Below are 26622 nucleotides of genomic sequence, written 5' to 3'. Positions count from 1 at the left end.
CATCTCGGCTCCGTGCAGATCTGGCAGTTTGCCTCTCTGTTGTCACGACGACACGCACATTATTTCATTTCTTCCTGATGACTTCTTAATTTCTTTCCTAATGATACACAAACAGCTGGAAGACAGCCATGTTCTGCCTGCCTGGAGTGCTGGGCCTTGGTGGGTGATTGCACCCTTTTCCTGCCCTTGGCTCCTCGCGGATGGGTGGTATGGGCTCCTGGTGGTCCCTGTGAGAGGCCCAGCATGCGCTTAATCCCTGTTTGGAACATTCACAAGGAGGGGTGCGTGCTGGGCGCTCAGATGCTTGACTGCCCATTGAGCATACTTACCCCTGTGGCCACACTTTGTGTACCTGTGCTGTTTTCATTCACAATCCCACCTTGAACGTCTACTCCGCAGGGAATGAAGTCCGACCTTCTCTTCTTAATGCTTCACCAGTGCATAGCGGTTAGCAGGCGCTCACTTCTTATCTGTTGAAAGAAGGGATGGCCAGAGAGGGGAAGAGCTTCCGTTTTCATGCTACTTATTTTTATTTAGATGCAAATCCCCACATGGCAGCTCAGGCTAGCCTGAAACTCACTGTGGGACTCAGGCTAGCCATCCCCCCGCCTCAGCCTCCCAAGTGCTGGAATTACATTCTTTCTGGTTTTTTTTTTTTTTTTTTTTTGAGACAGAGTTATGTTGCCTAGGTTTTCCTGGAACTCTCAATCCTCCTGACTCAGCTCACTGAGCTCTGGGTTTACAGGTGAGCACCACACACTCCTGGCTGTGCTTCTTCTTGTAGAACTGTTGGCTCAGGGTTCCAGAACCTCCCATCAAGGTTTGCCCTGCTGCTCCTACAGGCCATGGTTGGGATTGTGGTAGCTTTCTTTCTTCCTTGAATGCCTGCTTGCTTATCTTGAAGGAGACTCCTGGCTCTCCAGGAGAAAGTTGAGGCTTTGCCAGGAAAAATAGTCCCTTTAAGCAAGCCTTCCTTATCTCCACAGGATTAAGTAGCTTCCTGGGTCTGCCGGCTTGCCTCTGTTGACATACTACCGGGTTCCCTATCTTGAACTATATGGTTGTGCTTATTGGCTCACCACATGAAGAGAAAATTGACAGGGAAAATAATACAGTTATAGATAACCACTGTTATCCCTTGGGAACTAAAGAAGACTGCATGAGAAAGCTCTCCAAATATAAATCAATAGTGTTTGTGTGGCTTCACGACGTGTGTGTGTGTGTGTGGGGGGGTATCATGATCCACAATTTGTAGAACCAAGAAAGAAATCATAGATATTAATTAGTCTTCCCAAAGTTCTCACCAGTGTTAGTGGCTGCCACTAAATGGAGAAGCCACTTTTTCTTTCTTTTCTTTTCTTTTTTTTTTTTTTTAGAGGAGGCACCTGTTTTTATGGTTTTGTGTGGTTTTAGATTTTTGGTTTTTTGAACAGGATTATGCCACTCCAGCTAACCTTGAGAGACACCCGATCTACGAAGTCACAAGAGATGATGGGGCCCTGCTTATCACCTCAGTAACATTCTCTCTAGGCCTGTGATGGAGGACACCACCCCCACTGTTCCACTTTGCAAGCCACAGTCTGTTCTCGAAGAAGCCACCTAGTCCAGCATAAATCTGTTTTTATTAATGCTCCTAGCCTGCTGGGTGTGTGCCCAGCAGCTTCTATAGACTGTTCCCAGTGGATCTGATTGTCTCGGGCTCTCCACATCCCGTCTTGGCTGCTTCTTAGCCCAGGAACCCAAGCACAGCTGAGAGGCAGTCACACCCAGCCTACACACAGCTGGGGAGCAGTCAGTCTGAACCCCTGTAGTCTGTCTGCTGGACAGGGTCTCAGCTGAGAAGCAGTCACACCCAGCCTACACACAGCTGGGGAGCAGTCAGTCTGAACCCCTGTAGTCTGTCTGCTGGACAGGGTCTCAGCTGAGAAGCAGTCACACCCAGCCTACACACAGCTGGGGAGCAGTCAGTCTGAACCCCTGTAGTCTGTCTGCTGGACAGGGTCTCAGCTGAGAAGCAGTCACACCCAGCCTACACACAGCTGGGGAGCAGTCAGTCCGAACCCCTGTAGTCTGTCTGCTGGACAGGGTCTCAGCTGAGAAGCAGTCACACCCAGCCTACACACAGCTGGGGAGCAGTCAGTCTGAACCCCTGTAGTCTGTCTGCTGGACAGGGTCTCAGCTGAGAAGCAGTCACACCCAGCCTACACACAGCTGGGGAGCATCGGAGTCTGAACCCCTGTAGTCTGTCTGCTGGACAGGGTCTCAGCTGAGAAGCAGTCACACCCAGCCTACACACAGCTGGGGAGCAGTCAGTCTGAACCCCTGTAGTCTGTCTGCTGGACAGGGTCTCAGCATAGTCGTCATTTCCTTTTCATGTCCTAAAGAGTGACTGTCACTTAAACTAGCTGGAGAAGAATAATTCAGGGGTTGGGGTGTGTGTCTAGACCTGAGGAAGGTGTGGTTTGAGAGAGAGGTGCTGGTGGGAAGACACAGACAGAGATGCAAGATCAGGGGTGACTGTCACTTTGGCCTGGTTGCACTTAATGTGTCTCTTTGCTCCCCATTTGGGGTTTTCTTGTATCCTTCCTTTATACTGAGCAGGAATTTTCCAGCAAGCGCCCAGCCTCCTGGACAGTTTGAGTTAATGCTTCAGTGATGACTCTGGCTACTGGTGCCGTGCAGGCCCCTCGGCCCTAAGCTTGTTCACTTTAACCTCCCTCCTTCGGTAGCTCCCTGAGAGGGTATCCCAGTGCAGGATGCAGTGCCTGGCCATCCACCTTCAATATTTTTGTTATTCTTTCCTAATACATGTAGGGTTTTCCATTTGCCAAGTGTAAGATAATGGTAGGTGCATTTTTAGGGGACAGCTCTGTCCCTCGCACCGTACTAAGGTGCTTCACAGGTCTGAGTGATTGTCATTGACCATTCCCAGATCCACACGTCTTTGCATACTCCCGTTGTCTTTGCCGCCCGTGTGAAAGCCTGGTTCCGTAACCTGCCTGGTGAGAACTCGAGGCAAGTCTGAAATGTCAACGTTTGCGAAGCCATCAAGCTTCGCGCCCTCTGCCAGCGGTGGCTGGGGTGGCAGAGCCCTGGGAATGTGACTTTTTGTTTAGAAATCTGTAGTTTGGTGGCTGCCGACCTGCAATCAAAGTTGGGTTTGTGTGGGTTTGAGATACTTGGTGGCTAGTAAAGATGTTTCTGGTTTTGCTCTCTGGCTGATTTCTAGGGAGAGCTACTACTGCTGGTTCTGTAGGAAGTTTCTCTTTTGTCCTTTAAAGGGGTCATTTTGCAAGATTATGGGCCTCTTCGATTGATGCTGCCATGAGAAGTCTGCATTTCAGAGTTCTTTCAATTCCTCTCGAGAGCCTACTGTAAACACAGCTTCCAAGCATCTGCAGTCGGAGTGGGTATCTGTTTCTTGAGGCTACATGAATTTGGTAATTCCCAAATATTTAAATACTTAAGTGAGATGCTGTCGGTTTTTGGCTCTTACATTGATTCTAGAGGAATTTTCCAAAGAGAGAATCTGAAAATGTCCTGAGTATGCCTCGTGAAGACATCGCTGGCTAGGGCCGTTAAGGGGCATTTGTCTCTTCTTTCCCTGGCCTGATGGCCATCGTACTGCACATTGTGGTATCCTTTGTGACAGGTCTGTGATGGGTTCTCCCTCCATCTCTGTTCGGGCTCTCTCATGAAGCACTCCCGTCTTCTGTTCTGAGCTTGGTGCCAGCTGGGATGCTCTGCCCTGCCCAATTCCTGTCCTCAAACCTGGCGGCTTGCTTGGTCTAGCCCTGTATGACCTCTCATATTGCAGTGCCATCCGTCTTTGCCTGGGTCAGCATTTTTTTTTTTTTATTTTCAAGACAGGGTTTCTCCATAGCTTTGGAGCCTGTCCTGGAGCTAGCTCTTATAGACCAGGCTAGTCTCGAACTCACAGAGATCCACCTGCCTCTGCCTCCCGAGTACTGAGATTAAAGGTGTGTGCCACTACCGCCCGGCCCTGGATCAGCATCTTTAAGTAGGACCCACACTGTGGCTTCTTTGACATGAACAGTTATTCATTCTGCATGTGAACATGCCTGTTATGCTATTTTATGGACACAGTTCATGTGCAGATGTCATCCTAGAACTGAGCATGTTTAAGGGGCTTAGCCTGTCAGCCCGCTTTTGCTTGGGGCATAAACAACCCATCTCGTCATACCTGCTTTGAGTTGTTTGTCATTAGGAGTGGCCCTGTGTCAACTCCTATAGTGAGGGCTATGGTATTTGAGGTGAAGGAATCCTGGATCCCACAGATGTCAGAGAAAGGTGGTGTCTAGGGATTCTGATCTGGTCAGCTGGCAGGTCTCCTCTGGTAATGAGGCTGTTATGGTGGACTGAGTCATTTGCTGGAGTCTTTGAATGTTATATCATGTGAATGAAACATCACTCTCTATGTGCACGCGCATGTGTGTACACATATATACTTATGTGTGTGTGTGTGTTTGTATGTATAGTGCCTCATACTCTCTTTTTCTTAGCATCAAGATGACATCGTTGTTAAATCACCCTCCGTTTTCTTTGTGATACCACTTAAAGTTGTTGAGTTGCCAACACCCCCAAGGCCCTTGCCAATACTAACGACCATCTATAGTGGCGGTTACTGCTAATTGTCAGCCTGACAGAATCTAGAATCACAGTCGAGACGGGCCTCTCGGAGTATCTGCTGGGAATTATCTCCAGCACATTGGTTGAGCTGGGAAGCTCTGCACACTGTGGGTTTCACCATACCCTGGCTGGGATCCTAGCTTTATAGATAAACAAAGGGAGGGGAACATCAACATTGCACCATCGTCTCTGCTTTTTGGCCTTGAACGCAAAGGGTTCAGCTGCCTGCAGCTCTCCCTTCCATGACTCCTCTTCTGTGATAGACTGTACCCTGTGACTGTAAGCCAGAGCAAGCCCTTCTCCTTTAAGTTGCTTTTTATCAGTAACAGGAAAAGAAACTAAAATATCTATGAAATTTGTTTCCCAGCAGAGGCCCAACTTAGCTTATGTCTTGGGTGCATGGAAAGAGATCATATGGATTTCTGGGAGGTGTGTGAGGAGTTTCGTCCGTGAAATGAAATGATTCAACCAAACCAGAAGTTTGAGTTTTATAAAGGGTTTCAATGTTTATTTTCCCCAGTTTTATGATTAAAAGCTACAGGCAAAACAAAAGAGTGCAAGGATTTTACGATTTCGGTGCCTTTACCTCTCCATCGCTGTGTCCTGCTGGTTGTTACAAAGTAGGTGTGGTATCCTCCACTTCTACTGGAAAAGTGGGGGGCAGGAAAGCAAGTTGGCCGTGTCTGTCTATCTGTGAGACCCCAAGAGTGCCGTGAAGCATTTCGGACATGTTCTCCAGCATGCTTTTTACTAAGCCGACCCAAGGGAAAGATCAGTATAGTGGTTAGATCAGTACTGGGCTTGACCCTTCTGTAGATTTAATGCATGATAGTGGCTAATCAGTTTTCTGTGTGGTTCCTCATTCAGCCAGTTAGCTGTGCTGTGGCACAAAGGACTTGAGAAGGGGAGACCATTACCTAGGTAGATATTTCGATGAAGGGCATTTGCACAAACCCATTCAAGCTGGAACAGGTTAAAAATGTTATTGAAAGACAAAGGAGGCAGTAAGGACCCAAAGATGGGAGATCTGCCCAAACCTTCAGGCGACTGCAGGTGGGCATGAAAGTCACCTTTCCTTTTGCTGGGGCTGTGAAAAGGACATAGAAGAGTCTCCATGTCTCCTTCACTATCCTGACTCTGTAGACTGGACTTGCAGATTGGCCACAGCTACAGTTTACACACTGGTTAGGCTTCTGGGACCACTTTAGGTCCCGATCTGTAACCCTCCTCCTCACTCCAACTTCCTGGTTGATGTCTGAGCCTTCAGTAACTCAGCTCCATCCACCAGGAGGAACATCTGCTTCCCTTGAGCCCCAGCCATCTTTTAAATTTTGTACATGTGTGAGTGTTTACCTGCAGGTAAGTGTGTGACCACACATGAGCCTGGCACCCACAGAGGTCAGAAGGAGGCATCAGTACCATAGAATTGGAGTCATAGATGGTTGTAAATCATCTGTGAACCACGTGGGTGCTAGGAATGATACCCAGGTCTTCTAACGGAGCAACAAGTGCTTTTAGAGCCATCTTTTCCAGCTCCATGGGCCCAAGGACTTGTGGGAACTAGTCACTGAGAAGCCCTTACTGTGAGGAGTAGGCTCCTTCCTAGGGCTCTGAACAGAGGTTTATCCAGAGACTTCCTAGGCTCCCCACTGCCGCATCCTGTAAGATGACCTTCAGTGGCTCATGTTCTTTGGCTCCCCAATGTGTGTGTTAACCCAACTTCTATTTTTTGTATTTTCTCTCCAGGAAGCAATGCCTGTGTACCTCAGCCCTGCAGCCTGCTGTGTCTTCCTAAGGCCAACAACAGCAGAAGCTGCAGGTGTCCAGAAGGTGTGACCAGCAGTGTCCTGCCCTCTGGGGACCTGATGTGTGACTGCCCTCAGGGCTACCAGAAGAAGAACAACACGTGTGTCAAAGAAGGTGTGGCCCCATTCCTTCCCACTCTTCTCCCCCTTCCCTCCTGATCTCAGTGTTTCCTAGCTTTTGGTTATTAGAAAATGTCCCACGTAGTAGAAATGATACCCATTGGGTACTAGTGAGAGGTTCTGGTTTGGACTCTAAGGTCTCTGACTCTTTAGTCCCACTCACAAGAATCCTAGGTTTATTTATATAAAGGGCATAGCTGTGCCCCTTGGTTTAATGACAAATGACACAAGCTTTCTTCAGGCCCAACCTCCTCTTGTTTCGTTCATTTCTCTCCTTATCTACCCCTCTCGCACAGGTTCTCCAACATGTGCCTTGAAAACCCTGAAGCAGCTTGCCTTCCAAACGCAGCTGGCTAAACTCTGTCAGAGCAGACCACTCTGTCTGCCGTCTCAGAGCTGGGAATCGCTCAGACTTTCAGATCAGTGTTGGCCGGGCTCTAAAAGTCTCGACTTTCAAACTGCGAGCGATTAAATGACAGGAGAAGTCTTGTCTTTAGCCAGTTTGAGTTTGGATACATGGTTTTAAAATCTTTTCCTATGAGAATTTGACACCCCCTTCCCACGCCTGTCTTGTTGCTTGTTGCCAACGCCTCAGTCCCTAAACTCATATTCTTATCGGGGAGAGCCCAGGCAAGGTGGTCTTGGCGCGAAGTACTTGAATTGATGGCTGGCTTCCTGTGTTTCTGTATTCTTCGGGTCCTATTTGCTCTGTAATTCTAGCCACACTTCTCTGAGGCCAGGGCAGGCAAGATTACAATGGGAGCCTTATCATCCTGCTTCCTTAGAAAATACAAGTGGAGAGGAGATGACTCTCCTCCTTTCTCAGAAGCAGGAGGCTTCCTTTCATGTTCTGAATGGCATCTTAAAGCTATCTGGAAAGAAAGTCAACAGTGAATTATAAGAAGAAGGCAAAAGGGTTTCTCCAGTCAACACTGGAATGCTTTTGATTGTCCACACAGGCCTTGGCCCAGTGCTCAACAGTGCTTTTGTGTCCTATAGAAGTCCTTGCTTTGAAGAAGCCATGGGGGAGAAAAGGGAAAGAAAGAAAGAAAGAAAGAAAGAAAGAAAGAAAGAAAGAAAGAAAGAAAGAACAAATGTCATATTACTGAATTCTTAATAAGCTGCTAAGTTATTAAATTAATGTATGTATAGCTATGTAACTACACAGAATCATTCTTTCCTAACCCAGGATCTATGACTTCTGTGGATACTAAATTCCATGGATTCTCAAGTCCTTTTATATAAAATAGTGTAGTATTTGCTTGTAACCTGTGTCCAATTTGGTGTATACCTGCAGCTACCTCTAGGTTGTTAGGAAGACCTCCTGCAGTGTACATACTATGCAGATGGGTGTTGAACTGGGAATGATACTACGGAGGTGAAAGTTTGTCATGTTCAGTACAGATGCAGTTTCCCCCAAAATACTTCTGGTGCTCTATTAGCTGAGTCTTGAATATGGAAACTGTGAGTACAGAGAGCCAGCTAGGTGTATATTATATCTGTGGATGCATCGCCTGGGTATGTCTGATACTCTGTAGACACAGCCACTTGAAGGCTCGTTTGTGTAATTTATATTTTACTTTTGCTGATGGCAAGATCTGTTCCCCAATAGACCCATCTGGTGTCAGCGTTTTCCTATTCTTCATAGTAATCACCTCTAAATACTTGCAGTCTGCCTCATCTTCAGTTTTAATTTAAAGAAAAAGAAAGAGACTCTGGGGGTGGGGGTGGGGTGAGGGTATTTTCTGCCTCCTATGCACGTGAACGTGCGGTCTCTTGGCCTTCCCTCCCCACTCTGTCCTATCTGTAGTGGAGTGGTGTAGGGGGAAGAGAAATGGAAACTGAAAAGGGAAAGTGTTGTGGTCAGTGCTGAGAATAACACAGGTTTCAACCCCACCCCGCCCCCTTGTTTAGAGAACACCTGTCTTCGCAACCAGTATCGCTGCAGCAACGGCAACTGTATCAACAGCATTTGGTGGTGTGATTTCGACAATGACTGCGGAGATATGAGTGACGAGAGAAATTGTCGTGAGTCTCCAGGCGCGGGAGAATTTCCAGGATATTAAACACGAACCCTTGCTCAGGAGGTTGACTGGTCCTTCTGGGTTGTGGCCTGTGGTTTAGGATACTGCCTGGCCACTTTTGTTGTGGTGTTTCTCTAAATGGATGGGATTTAGGCGGCATAAAAAAACAGCTGTAAATATATGTTAGATTTATTATTTTATAGTACATATGTAAATTTAAGTCGTATGACTATTTACATGTAAGCCTTCAAGGCTGAAACTGAGCTGACTTGCAGTGTGGGTCATGATCTTGGTGTGTGCACTGTCACACAGCTGGTAACTCTGGAGTGGATGACAGGTGAATTATTTGATTTGTAAATTTAATACTCGGACATGTCAAAGCCAGGTAACAGGTCCTCTTATGCTGCTTCAGCTAGCTAATGCAGGCTGCGTGCCAGGCTGAAGGGAGATGGTTATATCTAATCTTACTGCTAGTGGGCCCAGAATGTGGGGAAATGTTGGAAGGTATATCATGTAAAAATGACCTTTTATTGCTTCTAGGGTCCAGCTCCATTTCATAGGGTCTGGAGGCAGACTTTGCTTGTCTTTGCTCTTCTTTCCTAGCTTCAGTTTTAATAGCTTTGTTGTCTCTTTATAAAGACATATACTCACAGATATTTATTTAACAGCCCTGTCTCAGGCTCTTTTGCTGAGCTGGATGTAGGTAGGGAATTTTGTGTCTTGAGAAGTTACTGGAGGGTGGAGTAGAGTAGATGCTGTAGACAGAAGTGTCTGTCCTGCGTGGTCCTGCAGCTGTTCAGTCCCAAAGAAATACACTGAGGCTTATATTTATTATAAACTGTTTGGGCCTATTAGCTCAGGCTTATGATTAACTAGCTCTTACAACTTAAATTACTCCATAATTCTTGTCTATGTTTAGCCACGTGGCTTGGTACCTTTTCTCAGTAAGGCATTCTCATCTTTCTCTGTCTTTCCTCTTCCCCCTCACCCCACCTATACTTCCTGCCTGGCTACTGGCCAATCAGCATCTTTGCCGTGTACAGGAGCATTATCCCACAGCAGTGTGCTGTGATGGACAGGACTGAACCATCTAGGAAAGGCACCCATATCAACTCCATTTGGCATGAATGAGGGTTCTGAGGAGCAAGGGGAACACTGAGCAAAGGTGGAAGGAGGAAAGTGATGGGCATGGGAGCCACATGCTCCCCAGTCTCGTGGATGACAGGGGAGGTAGCATGCAAGACATAACTGTGATCAACAGTTTTCTGGGTATTCTTGGAATGGCAAATGGGAGCCACCCATGTGACGTGATAAGAAGTTACCTTTTGGAAGGATAAATAGTGGGTGGGATGAACTGGATGAGAGAGAAACTGTAATGACACCCAGTCAGGTCTGTCTTTCAAATCCATTACCCCTGGCTACCCAGAGGCTCTCTGGCAAAGAGAACTGTAAGGCCCTGGCATTCTGTGGAGCACATGCTGGGTCCCCACGTGCCTTCACATAAACAGTAGGCATAGCAGAAGTAAAGAGATGCAGGCTAGTTTCCACATGTGTAGGACATGAGGCAGCAGACCGTTCCTGTGCCCCAGGTTCAGAGTCTCCTAATAGCTCAATGGGTGGACAGGAGCTTCTGTGTTTGCACAGGGGACTGCGAGCCTCAGCACTGTCCTCCCACAGACCTAGCCCTGTGATAGCTTTCTCCAGTTTGGACCCGTGAAGTGTGTGAAATATGGGGATGTCTGCCCTCTTCCTGATTTGGTGTGACTGTCAGCTGAGGTTGACAGCCCCCCCCCCATCTTGTCCCTACTCAAGCTTTCTGCTCTCCTCTCTCTCACATGTGTGAACCCACTTGGCTTAGGTCCCCACATGTCACATGGGATGTGATAAGGTGATAAGGAGTGAGTGTAAAACCTCTCTCCTGGGAATCAGGACAGAGGGGCTGGATCTGTCCCTCACAGCCTCTCCTTAGTGAGGAGTGACATGCCTCTCCAGATGGCGAGCCAAGCCCTGTCCGCAGGCCAGGTTGCAGAACAAGGCAGGGTGCTGTGGCATGGGGTGAACTACAGAGACACCCTGCCAGCTGCCGGAGAAAATACGAGGGGGGTTGCAGGCGACTTGGGAGGGATATTGTCAGTCATTTTCCTCCCCGTTAAACAGACTCCTCCAGCTGGGTGGATGTCAGACACTCAGGTTTTGACGTGAATCCCCTACAGTCTTGTCATTTCGTATTCATCCCCTGCCTCCTACCACGAGCTCAATTACAGGGAAGAAATGGAACCTCAAATAAGAGCTGCTGGGACGTCCAACAGCAATGCCGCCTTTTGGAGTTTCATTTTACCGCGCGCCTCCACCCTCTGCTGCAAGATTCTGTCCTGCTCTTTGTGGCAGCTCCTCAGCAGCTCGGCAGGAGAGCAGCGTCCCTTCCCTGCAAGGCTCCCTAGGGCCTTCCTCTGGGCCTTGGGGTTTCCGGATCAGCTAGGACATTTCTGTTTAGGAAAGGGAGTTAATCTGTTTCCCTACCCACCCCTATGGCAGGAAGCATGTTGGGGGAGAAAAGAGACACCTATCAGGAGTCCTTTGTCTCTAAAGCCTGCTTGATAGGGTGTGGCTGGAACCCTGTCTCCACAGTACTACCGCCAGGTACCAGTGCTTGGTGCAGTTTACCTGACCTTCACTTTGCTACAGAAAACACGGCAGCTTAGGGAGGTTAGAATTGCCTGGGGAAGAGTTAGAGCTAGGATTCGAACCCCAGCCATCACTGTGTGCAGACACACTTGTTTCTGCTGCAGGAGTCTAGCTACGCTCTCCTTCACCTGTATGATGTGCCAGCTGCTGGCCCAGGGCTGAACTTCCCTTGTGGTAGCTCTGTAGACAACGTGGTTTATGCCACTCACTTGGGCAGAGTGCTTCACAATCTGGGAGGATTTTAGGGACCATGCCAGCCCCTCCCTCCTCTCCCACCCAGCCAGCAGTGTCTACGTTCTAGGCCCTGTGTCTGTCTATGGCTGGCCCAGGAGCCTTTACCTGCTGTGTGGATTTCAGGTTCCCTCCTATTTGTTTCTGTCATGAGGCCTGGGTTTAGTTCTTGTTACTAACTGAAGCCTGCCTGCCTCTTGTTTTAACTGCTCTGCTGCTGGGAGGTTTGTAGGCAAATGGATGAACTGATATAATGTATCCTCTCTTTCCCTCTGTAGCAACCACGGTCTGTGATGCAGACACTCAGTTCCGGTGCCAGGAGTCTGGGACCTGTATTCCGCTCTCCTATAAGTGCGACCTTGAAGATGACTGTGGAGACAACAGTGATGAGAGCCACTGTGGTAAGGGCATGTTCTTGGGGGCGGGGGGCATGCTGCTCCCAGGGCTATGTGAGTGGGCGTGGTGGGTTGGAGTAGAGCATTTCCAATGGATGATTGGGATTTAGCGTCTTCCAGCTGCATGCCCACTTCTGTCCTCCTGGCAGGGGCCAGTCACTTTTCCCCTCTGCCTAGCTTTTGTTGTGCCCCTTCACTTTCTCTCATGGGTATTCAGTTACTCTGGAAACACTTATCTCTGGCTAGATAGGATGTTGGGTTCCTGGTTAGGAGATGGCATCTAGACTCACCCTTCATCACTTCTTGATTAGCCTTTGTTTTCCAATCTGAAAAATGGGTCCTGCTTTCTCTTTTGGGCAAGGTATAGTGAGAGGTGAAAGCAAGGATGTGTTTTTCTGAGTGAATTCAAGAGTTCTTTGTATTTTTCATTTTATTATTATTGTGTGTGTTTATGATGTCTATGTGAGTGTGTGCGCCATAGTTTGTATGGGTGGGGAGGGGCCATGTATGTGTGTATGTGGAGGGGGAACAGCTGCACAGAGTACAGTTGGGTCTCACCACCACCTCTATGTCTGATGTTGGTCGTGGGGTCGAACTCAGCCTTGCATTGTGAGCACTTTCCCCCACTGAGTCGTCTTTCTGCCCCCCCCCAAGACTCACTGGGTCCTTAATATAAACTATAAGAGACCCCCCCCAAACACACACCTTAGATCAAGTGGAATAATTTCTTTTTCTTTTTTTTTTTTTTTGAGACAAGGTCTCTATATAGTCTAGAGTGGCTTCGACCTTCAGATCCTCCTGCGCGGTCTCCTGAATGCTGGGCATACAGACACGTGCCTCCGTGTCCAGCTGCACAGATTCATTGTTACTCTTCTTTAAATCAATCTAACGTCATCGACTCTGTTAGAAGTTGTCTGGCAGCATTGGTTTAGCATGGGCTTTCTAAATGGAGGTTTTTGTGTTTGGAAGAATGATGTTTTGCCATCACAGGGACTAGGAGGGCCTGGCATCTACTCTTTGACTGGGGTCCCTCTTAAAGCTCTCCTCAGTGGGATTATTCAAAATGACAAGATCGTTTCACGTCAGAATGGGGACCTGGGGCTCATGCCTCCCCTTTTGTAACACCTTTCTGTTGTATGGCACTATCGTGCCAATTCTGTGAGCCCTGGTCCCGAGCTGTTACTGTAGGAGGAGATTTTATGCAGTGTGCGTGTAGTGTGCCAGCCTGGGAACCTCTCAGACTGAAAGGGAAGTGAGAAAGGAGGCCAGACGCCAACCCAGACATGCTGATGAGTTGCTGAGGCCCTGCTGGCCCTCCCTTCTGTCCACAAGGTCAAGTCTAGCCAAGTTGTGTGTGTGACACGGACAAGGCCTGCTTTGTTTGCTGTGAGCAGGTGGTTTGACTCACAGGGACTAGATCTTGTGGAGCATGGGCTGTTCACAAATCATGTCAGCACAAACAGATTAGTGGACACATTCAGGACCGCTGTTGCATAGAGTGTATCCTGGCATGCCTAGGCGAGGAATGAGAAATTTTGTTTTATTTTTTTTTGTTGTTCCATAATATTCTTTCAGCAAATGCCACTAAAAATGACCATGAGATCTAAGGTTTTTTTCTTCTTTCTTCCACATTTCTGCCCCAGAACTCAGAAGGCTGAAGTATATAGATAGGGTAGAAATGTACCTTCCCTAGAAGATATGTAACCCCACTTGGTTCCAAGTCTCTGTTCTCTAGCTCCCTCTCCAGGCAAATCACTGAGCACTCAGTAGCGTTAGCATCCCTGTTCTCCATCATGAACCATTACCCTGCCCCATCATGAGATCCTACTCTTCATAGTTCTCTGTTGCTGGCCTACTTTGTAAGTCTCAGACTCTCTTCACAAATGCCTTATTCACCACCTTTGCTAATAACCTGCCTTTGAGGAAAGCAACTTTGACAGCTGCCCTGGGTCCCATGCTTGGCTATTCTTATTTGCTGTCATCTTTAAAATTAATTCTACTATTATTATGGTTGTTATTGTGTGTGTGTGTGTGTGTGTGCGCGCGTGCGCGTGTGTGTGTGCGTGCATACAGGTACCATGCACACATGTGGGGGTGAGAGGACAACTTCATGGAGTTGATTCTCTTCTTCCATTTTTACATGGGTTCTGAGGTTGGAACAAAGGGTGTCATGTTGTGAGAGGGGTGGTGGGCCGCTTCCCTGCCGCCCCAGCTCCCAGCTGCCTGGCTAGCTTATGCCCCGAAAATATTACACGGAAACTGTATTCTTTTAAACACTGCCTGGCCCATTAGTTCCAGCCTCTTATTGGCTAGCTCTTACATATTGATCTAACCCATTTCTAATAATCTGTGTAGCCCACCAAGGTGGCTTACCAGGGAAGATCTTAACCTGCGTCTGTCTGGAGTGGGAGAATCATGGCGACTGCCTGACTCGGCTTCTTTCTCCCAGCATTCTGTTCTGTCTACTCCGCCTACCTAATTTTCTGTCCTATCAGGCCAAGCAGTTTTCTTTATTAGTTAACCAGTGAAAGCAACAGATAAGATACAAGACCCACCTCCATCAGTGTCAGGTTTGCATGGCAAGTACCTTCATCTGTTGTGCTGAGCTGGTAACCTGCTCCACCATTCTTGTTGTTTTGAGGCTTAAGACAGTTCCTCTTGGAAGTTCTGTATCTTGGTCCTTTTGGGCTTCTGTAAAAAATAAAATAAAATAAGACCATATGACTTATCAATAATAGATTAATTTCTCCTTGTCGTGGAGAATTGGTGCCCAGGTCAAGGTACCAGCAGATTTGCTATCTTGTGAGGGCCCTGTCTATTGTATGGTGCTTTCTCTGTATCCCTAGATGGCAGAAGTAGTTAAGGGCACCTTCTCCCTCAGTGAGGTCATGGATTCCACTCTTAATCACTTTCTAAAGGTCCACGTTCTGCTGCATTGGTGACAGTTTCCATGTAGGGATTTGGGGGTGGGAACACGTTCAGGCCTCAGTGGGATTTCATGAGTCCCCAGGGCCTGGGAAAGATGGTATAGGGACTCTGTGGTGAAGCTGCACTGCACCACTGGCCTCAGGAACCTTCCTTCCTAAAGAGCAAATCCATGAGCATCCCAGAGGAAAGAAAGTCCTGAGCTGCATCTCCTCCTTCAGAGATCTCAGCTCTAAGCCCACTTTCCTTGAGGCGAGCATCTTCCAGTGATTGGCTCACATGACCTCTTCCTCAGCAGTGTGTCTCTAGGATCTCCTGTCTTTCTGTCTGCTCCCTGACCTCCATCATCACGGCATCCCAACTTCCTTTCCATTGCCATAGCGGGGGAGAAATCTTTGTGGAGTACACTAAGTGGATGCCACGATAAATTGATAAATGGGAGCAGTGAGTTTTTTTTTTTCCCCTCTGAGTTCCAGGGTGTCGGTATCTCTGCACATATAGAACCTGTTTCCAGCACGCATGGCAGGAATTACTCCGGGTGACCTTACATCCTCGGTTTGAGGCCTTTCTGTCCGGTGTCTGGTAGATCCGTGGTGGATGTCTCCTGACGAAGGTCTCTGTGCCCACGCTGTCAGAAGGATGGGTGGCTTGTGTCCATTTCCGACTCCTTAGATGCTTAACCTCAGCGGCCAAATTCTGAGCGCGACTTCCCAACACCCTCCTGTGCTTCCTCCCCTGCAGAGATGCATCAGTGCCGCAGCGATGAGTTCAACTGCAGCTCTGGGATGTGCATCCGCTCCTCCTGGGTTTGCGACGGAGACAACGACTGCAGGGACTGGTCTGACGAAGCCAACTGTACCGGTCAGTACTGTTGTGTACCAGTGGGCACTGAGGCCTTCAGTGAGCATAGAAGTTAGCCGCTGAGAAGTAGCGTGGAAAGCATCTAGGTCGGCCCTCCTCAGAGTCCGTGTATGATGAGGGTATGAGCTATGAGCAGAACTGCACAGTGTCCTGAGGGAGTTACATTCCGGAGCCTTCTTCTTAGTTCTTCAGGACCAGTAAGTGTAAGCCATTCACACAGACTGACTGTTTTCTCTAGGAACCGTGCATTTTTTTTAAGATTTATTTTTATGTTTATGTGTACTAGTATTTGTCTGCATGTGTTTCTTTGTGCCCTGTGCATGCGGTGCCCTCAGAGGAGGTCAGAGAAGGGCATCGGATTCCCCAGAACCGAAGTTACAGATGGATGTGAGCTGTCAACTACATGGTTTGAGTAATACTAACCTAGCTAATGCTATTAAAATGGAGCATCCAGGGTTCACTAAAGCAGTTAAGATGCAAACTGGGCTTGCATTTCTTTAAGAGTTCATTAGAATAAATCTGGAAAGCTCCTGAGCGGGTCATGAATGCTAGACAGTGTAAGGTCGGAACTATGTTCTGATTCTTCTCGTGGTTTCACCCATGTCTACATTATTTTTGTGAATGAATGCATGGTAGAAGTTTATAGTATAGTGTGTGCTATTGCGAAATTGGAGTGAACATTGGGTAGTTTTAGGAGTTGGGAAGGTTGTAAGAAATAAACACATCCTTTATAATACCCTTGCTTTGACTCTATGTTTTTATATGACTATAATTTTTTAAAAACTAAAATTAGAATAGAAAATTTCTGGAATTCATGGATTCCTCTAGTAGCTAGAATTCAATTTGGTCCTATGCACTCCAGAACAGTAGCCCTGTGTATCGTTAGGATGCTCTGTAGTGTCCCCCAGTCTCAGCTCTGTGTATCATTAGGATGCTCTGTAGTGTCCTCCAGTCTCAGCCCTGAGAAGGCCACATGGTTCCCGGGCATGGTCTCGATGTCTGCCTCTATCCTGAGAGGTGGCCAGGATAGTGCTCCTCTGCACCATGTGTGGCCTGTTGAGGAGGAAAAGCGGGCTGTCACAGGAGCTGCTGTGAGCCCAGGAGCATGTGGATGCTGTCTGTAGGCTTGAGTTTGGGTAGCTAATTAATGTGTCAGAAGAGTGCGCCTGGGCATTCCGTATGTAAATTTACAGCCTGATTGAACGTCTTGTTAGTGCTGCCATGTTAGACCAACCCAGCCTCCAGGAGCTTGTACCAGACTTCCAGAATAGACTAGCATTTCAGTACTATGGGCGGGCATGTCATAAACTCCAGGTTTTCTCTCTGGTTTCCTGTAGGAAGGTTTCACTGGTGGAATGCCAATTTTGCCATTTAACTGCAACCTTGTGCCAATGGCTCTCCAGTTCTTTTAAGGCTGATTCTCCTCCTTGCCATCTCCAAATAGCTGGGGGCTGAATCTGAGCTCTTTGTGCCATGGGCTTGGCACTTCAGTTCCTGACCTATTGAATTAAGACAAGGAAGATGGGTCAGGGTCTGGTGGTCTCAGCTCACTGTGCCCTCTGTGTTGTGAGTTCTTGTTCTCATCCCCTATGCTACCCAGGCTCTGTCTGCCCTCTTCATTCCTTCCAACTCACCCTAATTGTTTTGATATTCACTTTAGAAGTATTTTGTCTTATACTCTTACTATCTTTCCTCTCTCCTCTCTCAGGTATATAAACACTTTAAATCCAGGCCCACAATTCCAAAATTAAAATGCTTAGTAAACTCTTGAGTACTTAAAAGCACTGTATATTTAATATTTCAATTTTATCTTTTAAAAATTTGAGCATTAGGGTTGAGAATATAGGTCAATGATAGATCATTTGCCCAGCATGCTTCAAACCCTGGGTTTGATTCCTATCATCTCTGAATAAATAAATAATAAATAAATAAATAAATAAATAAATAAATGTCTAAGACTTAGTTGTTGTTATTACTTAAGTTTCTGTCATCTCTCCATCCATCTTCTATTTGTCTGTCTATCTCATCATCTGTCTGTCTATCTATCTATCTATCTATCATCTTTCTTTCTATCTTGTTTTAGAGATAACCTGTAATTCTTTCTAGTTCCCTTTATACTTTTAAAATATCGTTAATTATTCAAATTTAGTTATAGTAACATGATCTTTTTTTTAAATACCCTTCCTAGGAGTCCAGTGCTTTGTAAGAAATGAGACAGCAGTTCTCCTCCTTAGACTACAGTGTTCACCTGTGTAGGCCTACTTAGGTGGGGGAAATGATTTTGGTCAGGTATTCTAGCAGATGGTGATAGGGTGGGGAAAATCAAAGTCAGAGGGCAAGTGGTAGGATGCTTACCCCACTAACCCCATGGTCACAATGACTCCCATCATGCAAAGAGTCCTTAAGTCCCCCAAATCTTGCACCCCAAATCAGTCATCCTCTTTCATCTTTGTGACTGAAGTATTATTTTGGAGCACATGCCGTTTCTCAAACACTTAAAACCAGAGGACTGTTCAATTACTCAGAAGATTGTGGTTTTTAATCCAGAAGAGGAAGAACTTATATATTCTAGGCATTGCTGGTCACTTGAGCAAAACTATGCAAATTTAAGAACCTTGCTGGGCTCAGCATATGGCTAAAGTCCGGAGATCTCAGACGTGCCTCCTGGTTTGTCTTTTGGAAACCACCCCCAGCACTTTGAAATTGTTTTCAATTAAAAACAAAGCATACAGGGTGGAAAGCAAGTAGCTTCTTGTGGTAATAGCTTTAGATGACTTTGTGCCAAGGAACCAGGCTGAAGCTTGTTACAGGTGGTCAGATTCTCGGCATCAATAAACCCCAAAGAATCTAGGTAATGGCTGTTAGTGCATAAAGACTCAGGTAACACGCACGATTCATGGGTCCCTCTTTTTTAGCACGAGTATATTTTTTTAAGATGTTTAATGGATTCTAAATGCCTGAACTTGTAAACATCAAAAATTCTCCATAGGCTTATGTATGTGCCTCTTCAGTCTTCAAAGAGATGAAAAGACAGATAATGGATCGTACTTGTTTTAAAATGCTTTGAAGAACCAGGTTTGGGTATTTCTTGCCATTACAAAAGAATAGCCTTCAATTCAGTAGAAATTCTGGAGGACACTATAAACCAATTTTCCCAGCCCTTCAATAGCAAGCCATCAGTCTTCTCCATTGAATAAAAATCTGTAGCTTCTTCTTAGCAGCCTGCTCTTATTTGTGCCCTCCTGTTGGGAGGATGTCTATTCACACAGCTGGACCAACAAGGAACCAGCCTAGGTTACAGTAGTTCCTTGCCCATGGTTTTGCTCTCTGTGATTTGACTTTGGATGGTGGTCAATTGCCATGCCAAAAGAGAAAATTCCAGAAATAAACAATTTTAAAATTGTAAATGAGTTTTATGCCATATAGTATGATTGTTCTATTTTATTATTAGCTGTTGTTTACGGTTGTTATTTCTGTGATTAAGCATCATAGTTATGTTTATGTTAGAACATAGATTTGCCATGTTCGGTAGCATCTGAAATTCTAGACATCCATGCAGTGTCTCAGAGAGTGTCCCCTGTAAATCAGGAGAACTGATGATTTCTTTATGTCAATTGTGAACCATACAAATTCTGGCTTTTCTTCAGCACTGAACAGAAAACAAAACCCAGTTTCCTCTTTTTTCATGAGAGGATGGAAAAGTCCATTACACTTTGGCTTGGGAGGATGCAAATAGTCTACTTGAACTAATCTTTGAGGTTTAATAACTTGTGCATCAATGACTCTGTTAGTTTCTGACAGCACCTCTAAGGCCTGGTGTTGTATATGCCTTTAAACCTAGCCCTCAATCACAGGGAGGCAGAGCCAAGTAGATCTCTGTAAAGTCAAAGCCAGCCTGGTCTGCACAATGAGTTCCATGGCAGCCAGGGATACATAGAGAGAGAGACTAAGACTCAAGCTGAAACAAATAAATAAATGGGTAAACCAAAAGCAAATAAAATACTGCATCTCTCTGTCTCATTGGCTTCTTTTTAGGTGTTTGTACTGGATGCTAAGTATGGCAGATGTTGCTCTTGACTTTATAGAAGATTTAGATCATTCCACGCTCCAGTCCTACTTTCTTTGAAATTCTGGATGAATTCATTGTGTTCTGTGGCCCCGCAGGTTTCCACATCGAAAACTGGGTAGCGTTACTTAGAATTACGCGAAGTCCCTTCGCTTCATAACTTAGATGAACTCTCAAGAAGCCAGGATAATGAGATTAAATCGAGGCCTCCACACAGTTGCTGAGGGAGGCCTAGAACCTTCCTTCCAGAACACACAGCCCCTCTTCTCTCTGTAGATCTGTATTCCTGGATCTCTGGTATTTCTAGGAGGGGCCTTAAGTGAGAGTGTGAAAGGGCAGCACAGTCTCTACTGTTACACCAGTGTCTGTGTCCTAATCTCTCCAAGCCAGTCTCTCAGTTGTAAAACGGCCCAATTAGTTGTAAGGCTCGAGTCTTTTCTGTGGGTGCCCAGGCCTATCCACTGACTTCCGGAACCCCGTGTAACCTGCAGATGCCTGCTGAGACATTCTGGATGACTTCTTGGTGACCTTGACCCATGTGCAAAGGAGCCATTCTTATAGCAGTGACTGTAGCACCGCCTCCTCTTCTCTTTTTCCAAGTGGTTGTGGTGGACACGATGCTGTGTACCAATGGCTGGTAGATATTGATAGAGGGAGAAGTCTTCCTGGTCTCCTGTCCCCTGCCCTCGCCTGTCTCTTTAGCAGCGAAGATATTACTAAGGGAAAACTACTTGTACCTCAATTTCAGCCCTAGGTACTTGACTCTCCACCAAGGCGGAGCTCAGCTGCTCCCAAAGCCCCCACCTTGATATCTAATGTAGCACTTTCTTGTGGTAGGTGATGGGGGAGGGAACACAGAAGGAGTGATTTGGTCCTCTTTTCTGTTGACAGCCATCTATCACACGTGTGAGGCCTCCAACTTCCAGTGCCATAATGGCCACTGCATCCCCCAGCGGTGGGCATGTGATGGTGATGCAGATTGCCAGGATGGTTCTGATGAGGATCCCATCAGCTGCGGTAAGTGCAAATTCCCTGCTCCCCTGCCTGGCCCCTCCCCCGGGGGGAGGGGCTGTCATTCAGGGGAGGGGCAGCTGATGTGCCAGCCAGGTGAAACTGTTCTCCCATGTTAGCAGTTACACACACACACACACACACACACACACACACACACACACACACACACACATCCTGCCCCTACAGTAATAAAGCAACACACACAGAGCTTTTCTACTTGACTGTTATCATTTCTTTTGCTGACATTCTGAATTTTCATAGGAGGGCAGTTATTGTGGACAAATGTCATTGCATAAATTCTGCATAATCTCCTTTCACTTTCCAAAGCTTAAAACTAGCAATTTCCATATACCTGCATTTCCTGTGTTGAACATTTTTCTGTGAGATGCATATTTATTTTATATTAGTTATGATTATGTGATTTATCTAGCTGATCTCTGTTGAGCATTTGAGAGCGCTCCATTCTTATTGTTAAGCCAACACAACCCTCCATGTCCTTCGCAGGCTTGTTCTGCCATTGAACCATTTCCTGGGACACTTTGCACGGTGTGGACTGATGGTGGCTGAAGCTCCCATGCTTTCCCATGGTTCCCTTCGCTGCTAGGTTATCCTAAGTGCTCTCTGCCCGTCCTGTACCGCGTATTCCCTGTCGTCTCCCTTGATATTAGACTTCATCATCCTAGCTGGTTTTGGACTTTTATCAAAAATTATTTTACTTAGCAGCATTCACATCTTCCCAAATCCTGAGACCCACAGACGTTTTCTCTGTCTGAATGATGCTTTTTGACTGATTTTCTAGGAATGGTGAATTTTTACCAGATTGCATCTCGTCTCCTTGCCTTGGAGCTAGTCTTTGTAGAAACGGCAAGGCCCTGGGCTCTTAAATTCTCTGCTCACCCCGGTAGATCTGCCTTCACTTCTAGCAGCGCTCCACTGCTCAGGGGGGAGAGGCTTGGGGTAAACTGTGCCGTTCAAGCATTAGGATATCTTAGTTCTCATTTTATTTCAACTTGAAATAGTTGCAAAACCCCAGGCTCTCAACAGCTCTAAGCAAACATACTCCAAAAGGACATTGCCTTAGGATTCCTGAAGAAGAAGAATTAAGATACTACTAAGTGTTTTATAGAGCATTAAAAAGTCAGGATTTAATAACTAGGATTTCGTGTCCTTTTTTCCCCCTAGTCCCTGAAACTTTTTTCTCTTTCTTATAAAACTATAATGAATTTTCACTAGTACAGTCAGGGAGCTGGAGGTAGAAAAAGCATAAATGGGTCTATAGTAAACATTGCCCCCTGTACCTTGTCTCTGTAGGACACCATAATCTAATGGTTTTACATATTGGTTAATATTTTTAAATATCTGCGAATTGTTCTGTACATATATAGTTATGTGCTGTCTAAGGATGGTCCAGTCAGTGATGGGCTGTCTTTACAATGGTCCCATAAGATCACATGGGAGTCGTAGGGAGATGCAAAGTTCTGTCAGGTAATGACCCCTTCTGTAGCCTTCCTCACATCGCGGTGGGATGTGTCACTGTGTGTTTGTGGTGGCACTGTGAAAATGAGCCTGTAGTGTTGCCAGCTGTATACACACACGACACACACAGTTACATGTTGTATGCGATACTCGGATAGTGGTGACAAACATGCATGCTGCTGTTTGTGCTTACTGTATGATCTTCTTCCTTTTTATCACTGTTATAGATGCCTTCTCGCAGGACGGTCAGCAGTAGGGCCTGCCATTTCACCTTGTGACCATGTCACCCTGCACCTCCTGCAGTAGAGCTGATTACAGACACACTTGGCAGCACACCCCCCCCCGTCATATACAATATGAATACAAATTCAAAGGCACCATGTGTTAGGTCTCTTGTAAACACACAATATGCCATGAGTGTTATTTTGTACCTTGTTTTTTTTTTCTTTAAATAGTTATAGATCCTGGAGGAAATTTTCTATAGTAGTCTTCTTCAGTTTTTTATGGCCAACTTCTCCTCCACTGTTCAGCCATTTATTGATCAGTCCCTACATGCAGATGGCTTGTCGCTGGTACAAAGTGTTGCAGTGTAACACTTGGGCTTACGCTAAGTTCGGCTACATTATGTTTATATATTATTTTTGAATTGTATACATAGAACACAATTTGGAATTGCAGGGTCGAAACATATGTCAGTGTGTAGCTTTGCTATCCATTAGCAAACTACCCTCGAGGTGGTGTGGGGTCTGTACCCTGTCAACAACTGTGGGTGCCAGCCTGGTTTTCTCTGCCATTCTTCTGTGACTGGCTTCCATTTCAGAGAAAAAGTGCAATGGATTCCACTGCCCAAACGGCACTTGCATCCCGTCCAGCAAGCATTGTGACGGCCTGCGGGACTGCCCGGATGGCTCGGACGAGCAGCACTGCGGTGAGCCCACTCCCTGCCCTAGTGGACTCCGATCTGTTCATTTCTGCGGTACCTGGTCCCAGAGTGCTGGACCTAGAGGATGAGTCAGGCAAGGCACAGGGAGAGGGATGTGCTAAGGTAGGCAGAGTGATGGGGGGTTCAGGCCATACTTGGGTAAATGTTGCCATTTGGCTGCCCTGGGTACGATCAGCTGCCCGATTGTTTTCACCTGGGCTCTTCCCTCTTCTGCGTGACTGGCTTTATTACTGTTTATTACTGAATATCACTTGAGGAGTGTTTTAGGCCAGATGACCCATTTTTTTATCCCGTTTTCAATTCTCAAAAGATTTTCTATGGCATACATCTGTGGAGAACGCTGGAAATAGCTGGGACTTTCAAAAACCACAGCATCTGGGGGCTACCCCAGACAGTCTGAGTTAGTCTAGAGTGTGACCTCGGTGTTGAGATACCTCCCTCTTTACGGTGTTCCATGCTATCCTATCGTGCAGGCCAGGCCGAGAGCAAATGTGTTAGTGCAGGTGCTGCGGTCTGGCCTCTAGGCAGGGTCCAGCCCATCGCTCAAAAGCAAACGTGTTAGTATGGGCATGGCTGCCTGGCCTGTGGCCAAATGCATGCCGTAGCCCGCTCTTCTGAATGGAGTCGCATTGAACACACTGGGTATCACCTGTTTATTTTTTGCATGTGGCTGTTCTCATGCTATCGTAGTGAAACTGAGTAGGCAAAAGAAGCTGTTTTAGGCTTCTGTGAACAAAGCCTAATGCCATGGACTTCTCATGGGAACAACAGCTTAGGCTCCACATGTTTGTACACAGACACACACGTTTGGGGAGCGGGAATATTATAAGGAATTCATTCATAAGATTATGAGGGCTATCAAAGGCAGTTATTACTCAACTCCAGGTTCCATCTTGCTTTGCATTCACGTGGTCTCTTCATGCGTTTCTGATGTCTGTTCTTAAAGGGACACCTATCCTATTGTGGCTTCTTTAATCCTAGTGACCTTTAAACCTGAGTCGTTTTTCTAAAGAGCCTGTCTCCAGATAGAGTTAATTACGTTGGGCTTAGCTCTTCAACAGAGCAGGGGTTCAATTGAGCCTGTAACACTGGTTTCTTGTAGATAATAATTGCTGACCTCTGTATCAGAGAGTCGGTGTCAGATTAATCATGGTGAAGGTTTGGACTTCGTGCTAGGCAGCTCTAGGTTGTAGTGTGGGCTTCTCCCTCGTTAGCCATGTGCCCTTGGTGGGGAGAGAACTTGATGCTGCGATCCTTATTTCCTTGTTTTATATGCAGAGATAATAAAATGTCTTATAATGTTGCCTCGGAGGTTTTATGGTGCGCTCTATGGCAATGCTTTACCTTGGAGCCTTGCATTAACATGTACTCCGTCCACAGAGGCTCTCACATCCCTGCAGATGGTGGGTCAGTCCATGTGCATTTGGTCAGGACTGTCGAGCGCCCCTGCCGCCTCAGGCACTCATGGCTCTTCCTCGCTGCTCTCTTTCAGAGCCCTTCTGCACGCGCTTCATGGACTTTGTGTGCAAGAACCGCCAGCAGTGTCTCTTCCACTCCATGGTGTGTGACGGGATCGTCCAGTGCCGTGATGGCTCCGACGAGGACCCCACTTTTGCCGGATGCTGTGAGTGGATGGGTGGGGAGGTCGGCCGCTCCGTGGGACCCCGAAGACTCGTGTGTCCCAGCCTTCTCTTTGTGGTTGTTCCTTTTCTCACGTATGCACTGATGCTTTGTAACTATCCATACACAGTGACCACGTGACCAGGTGACCGGTGAGTGACCAGGACCTTGGCTCAAGGGTCACCTTGTGGGAGAGGCTGGCCTGCCATCCGTATTGAGGAGCTAATCTTTGTTGCACTGCTTTGCCCCAGTGGTTCCAATAGTGTATACTTTATTTTACATCCCCTGGCCATTACTTTGGTGTCACGGTGACCGAACAGCTGGCAGGAACAGCTGTAAAGAGGGAGACTGTGCTTGGGCTCGTGGTTTCATAGGGTTTGGTCCGTAGGATTTGGTCCATGGCTGTTTGGCTTCCAGTACTTGCGCAGAATATGACGGTGGTAGCAGTGTGCTGGGAAAGAACATTTCACCTCAGGGAACACAGTGAGCAAAGTGCAAAGGGTGCTGAGGACCCAGTACAATCTCCAAAGGCCCAGCCCCACTGCCCTACTGTCCCAAGTTCAGTCCCACTTCCGGGGTGCCATAGCTTCTCAACATAGTGGCAGTAAGTAGAGACCAAGTGTTCAAACCAAAGCCAGTTGGGGATATTTCACATTCAAAGCACAGCACTAGGTCTGTGCACATCTTGAACTCTCCTAGCAAAAGGCTGCAGACTGACTGGGTGGCTCAACCACCAGAAACTCTGTTGTTCACTCATGAGGTATTGATAGCACCATCTTGGGCTTCCCCCCTCCCTGGTAGACGCTGTCTTTACCAGTGTCTTTAGTGATCTTTCTTCTCTAATTGTCTGTCTAAGCTTCCGCTTTTGCTGTGTTTATTTATTTAAAGGAACAAGGTCAAGGTCCTGCTGTGTTGCCTGGGTTGGCACTGAATCCCTGGGTTTAAGTAGCAGTCTTTCCCTAGCCTGCCGAAGGGTAGGGACTTTTCTTTCTAAGCACACTAGTCATACTGGATTCAGGCACACCTTGATGGCCATGTTTTAATTTGCATTCCCTCGTTGAAAGCATCATCTCTAAAGCAGCTGTGGTATTGGGGGTTAGGGGTCCAGCCCTGCTTGTGGAATGGCTTAGTTAACAGTGTGCTCTGCTGAGACCGAGTCCTCCCTCAATCTCTCAAGGCCCCCTTAGCTCCACAGTCTCTCAGCCGAGGACCTTTGCCTCCAGGCGGCCCGGCTGCTCAGAACTCTCCAGCACGGAAGTGACCTGGACTTGACAGATGTTTGTCACCTTCTAGCTCAAGACCCCGAGTTCCACAAGGAGTGCGACGAGTTCGGCTTCCAGTGTCAGAATGGGGTGTGCATCAGCCTTATTTGGAAGTGCGATGGGATGGACGATTGTGGTGATTACTCGGACGAAGCCAACTGTGGTAAGAAAACCAGGAGACCCGCCTGCCTCAACCGGCCTTCCAGTTACAGGGAGACTGTAGGGCGGGGATGCTCAGACATGTCACCTAGAGCCTTGCCTTCCTCCTCTTCAGCAGCATAGGAGGGATGGATGAAGAGGGGATTATATCCCGGAGGTGCTGGGGGATGTTTAGCCTACTCCTCCCTTCCCCCATTGGGAGGACCACATCACACATAAGGAGTGTAGTGGGTAAGCAATCACGGTGTCTTAGTTACTTCTTCTGTGGCAACATACACAACAGCCACACCTTCAGCAAGGAAAGTCTGTTTTGTTACATAATGTAAGTCCGTCTGTGTAGACCACCACAACAAGGGAACCATGACAGCAGCAACCTGAGGCAGCCG

General features: G+C 46.9%; 1 protein-coding gene across 1 annotated transcript in view; it reads left to right on the top strand.

The window, feature by feature from the left end:
• Sorl1 (sortilin related receptor 1) overlaps window positions 1-26622 on the top strand; it is a 158410-nt gene that overhangs the window by 93823 nt on the left and 37965 nt on the right. Inside the window, exons 22-29 of the mRNA XM_050120095.1 lie at window positions 6397-6570; window positions 8490-8603; window positions 11794-11916; window positions 15577-15696; window positions 20654-20779; window positions 23073-23180; window positions 24688-24819; window positions 26109-26240. Coding sequence (XP_049976052.1) covers window positions 6397-6570; window positions 8490-8603; window positions 11794-11916; window positions 15577-15696; window positions 20654-20779; window positions 23073-23180; window positions 24688-24819; window positions 26109-26240 — 1029 coding nt within the window. The remainder of the gene's footprint in view (window positions 1-6396; window positions 6571-8489; window positions 8604-11793; window positions 11917-15576; window positions 15697-20653; window positions 20780-23072; window positions 23181-24687; window positions 24820-26108; window positions 26241-26622) is intronic.

The sequence above is a fragment of the Alexandromys fortis genome, unplaced genomic scaffold, assembly GCF_014885135.2.
Source record: "Alexandromys fortis isolate MF-2015 unplaced genomic scaffold, M_Fortis_MF-2015_v1.1 scaffold_190, whole genome shotgun sequence".
NCBI classification, from domain to species: domain Eukaryota; kingdom Metazoa; phylum Chordata; class Mammalia; order Rodentia; family Cricetidae; genus Alexandromys; species Alexandromys fortis.
This window is presented reverse-complemented; position numbering and strand designations above follow the sequence as displayed.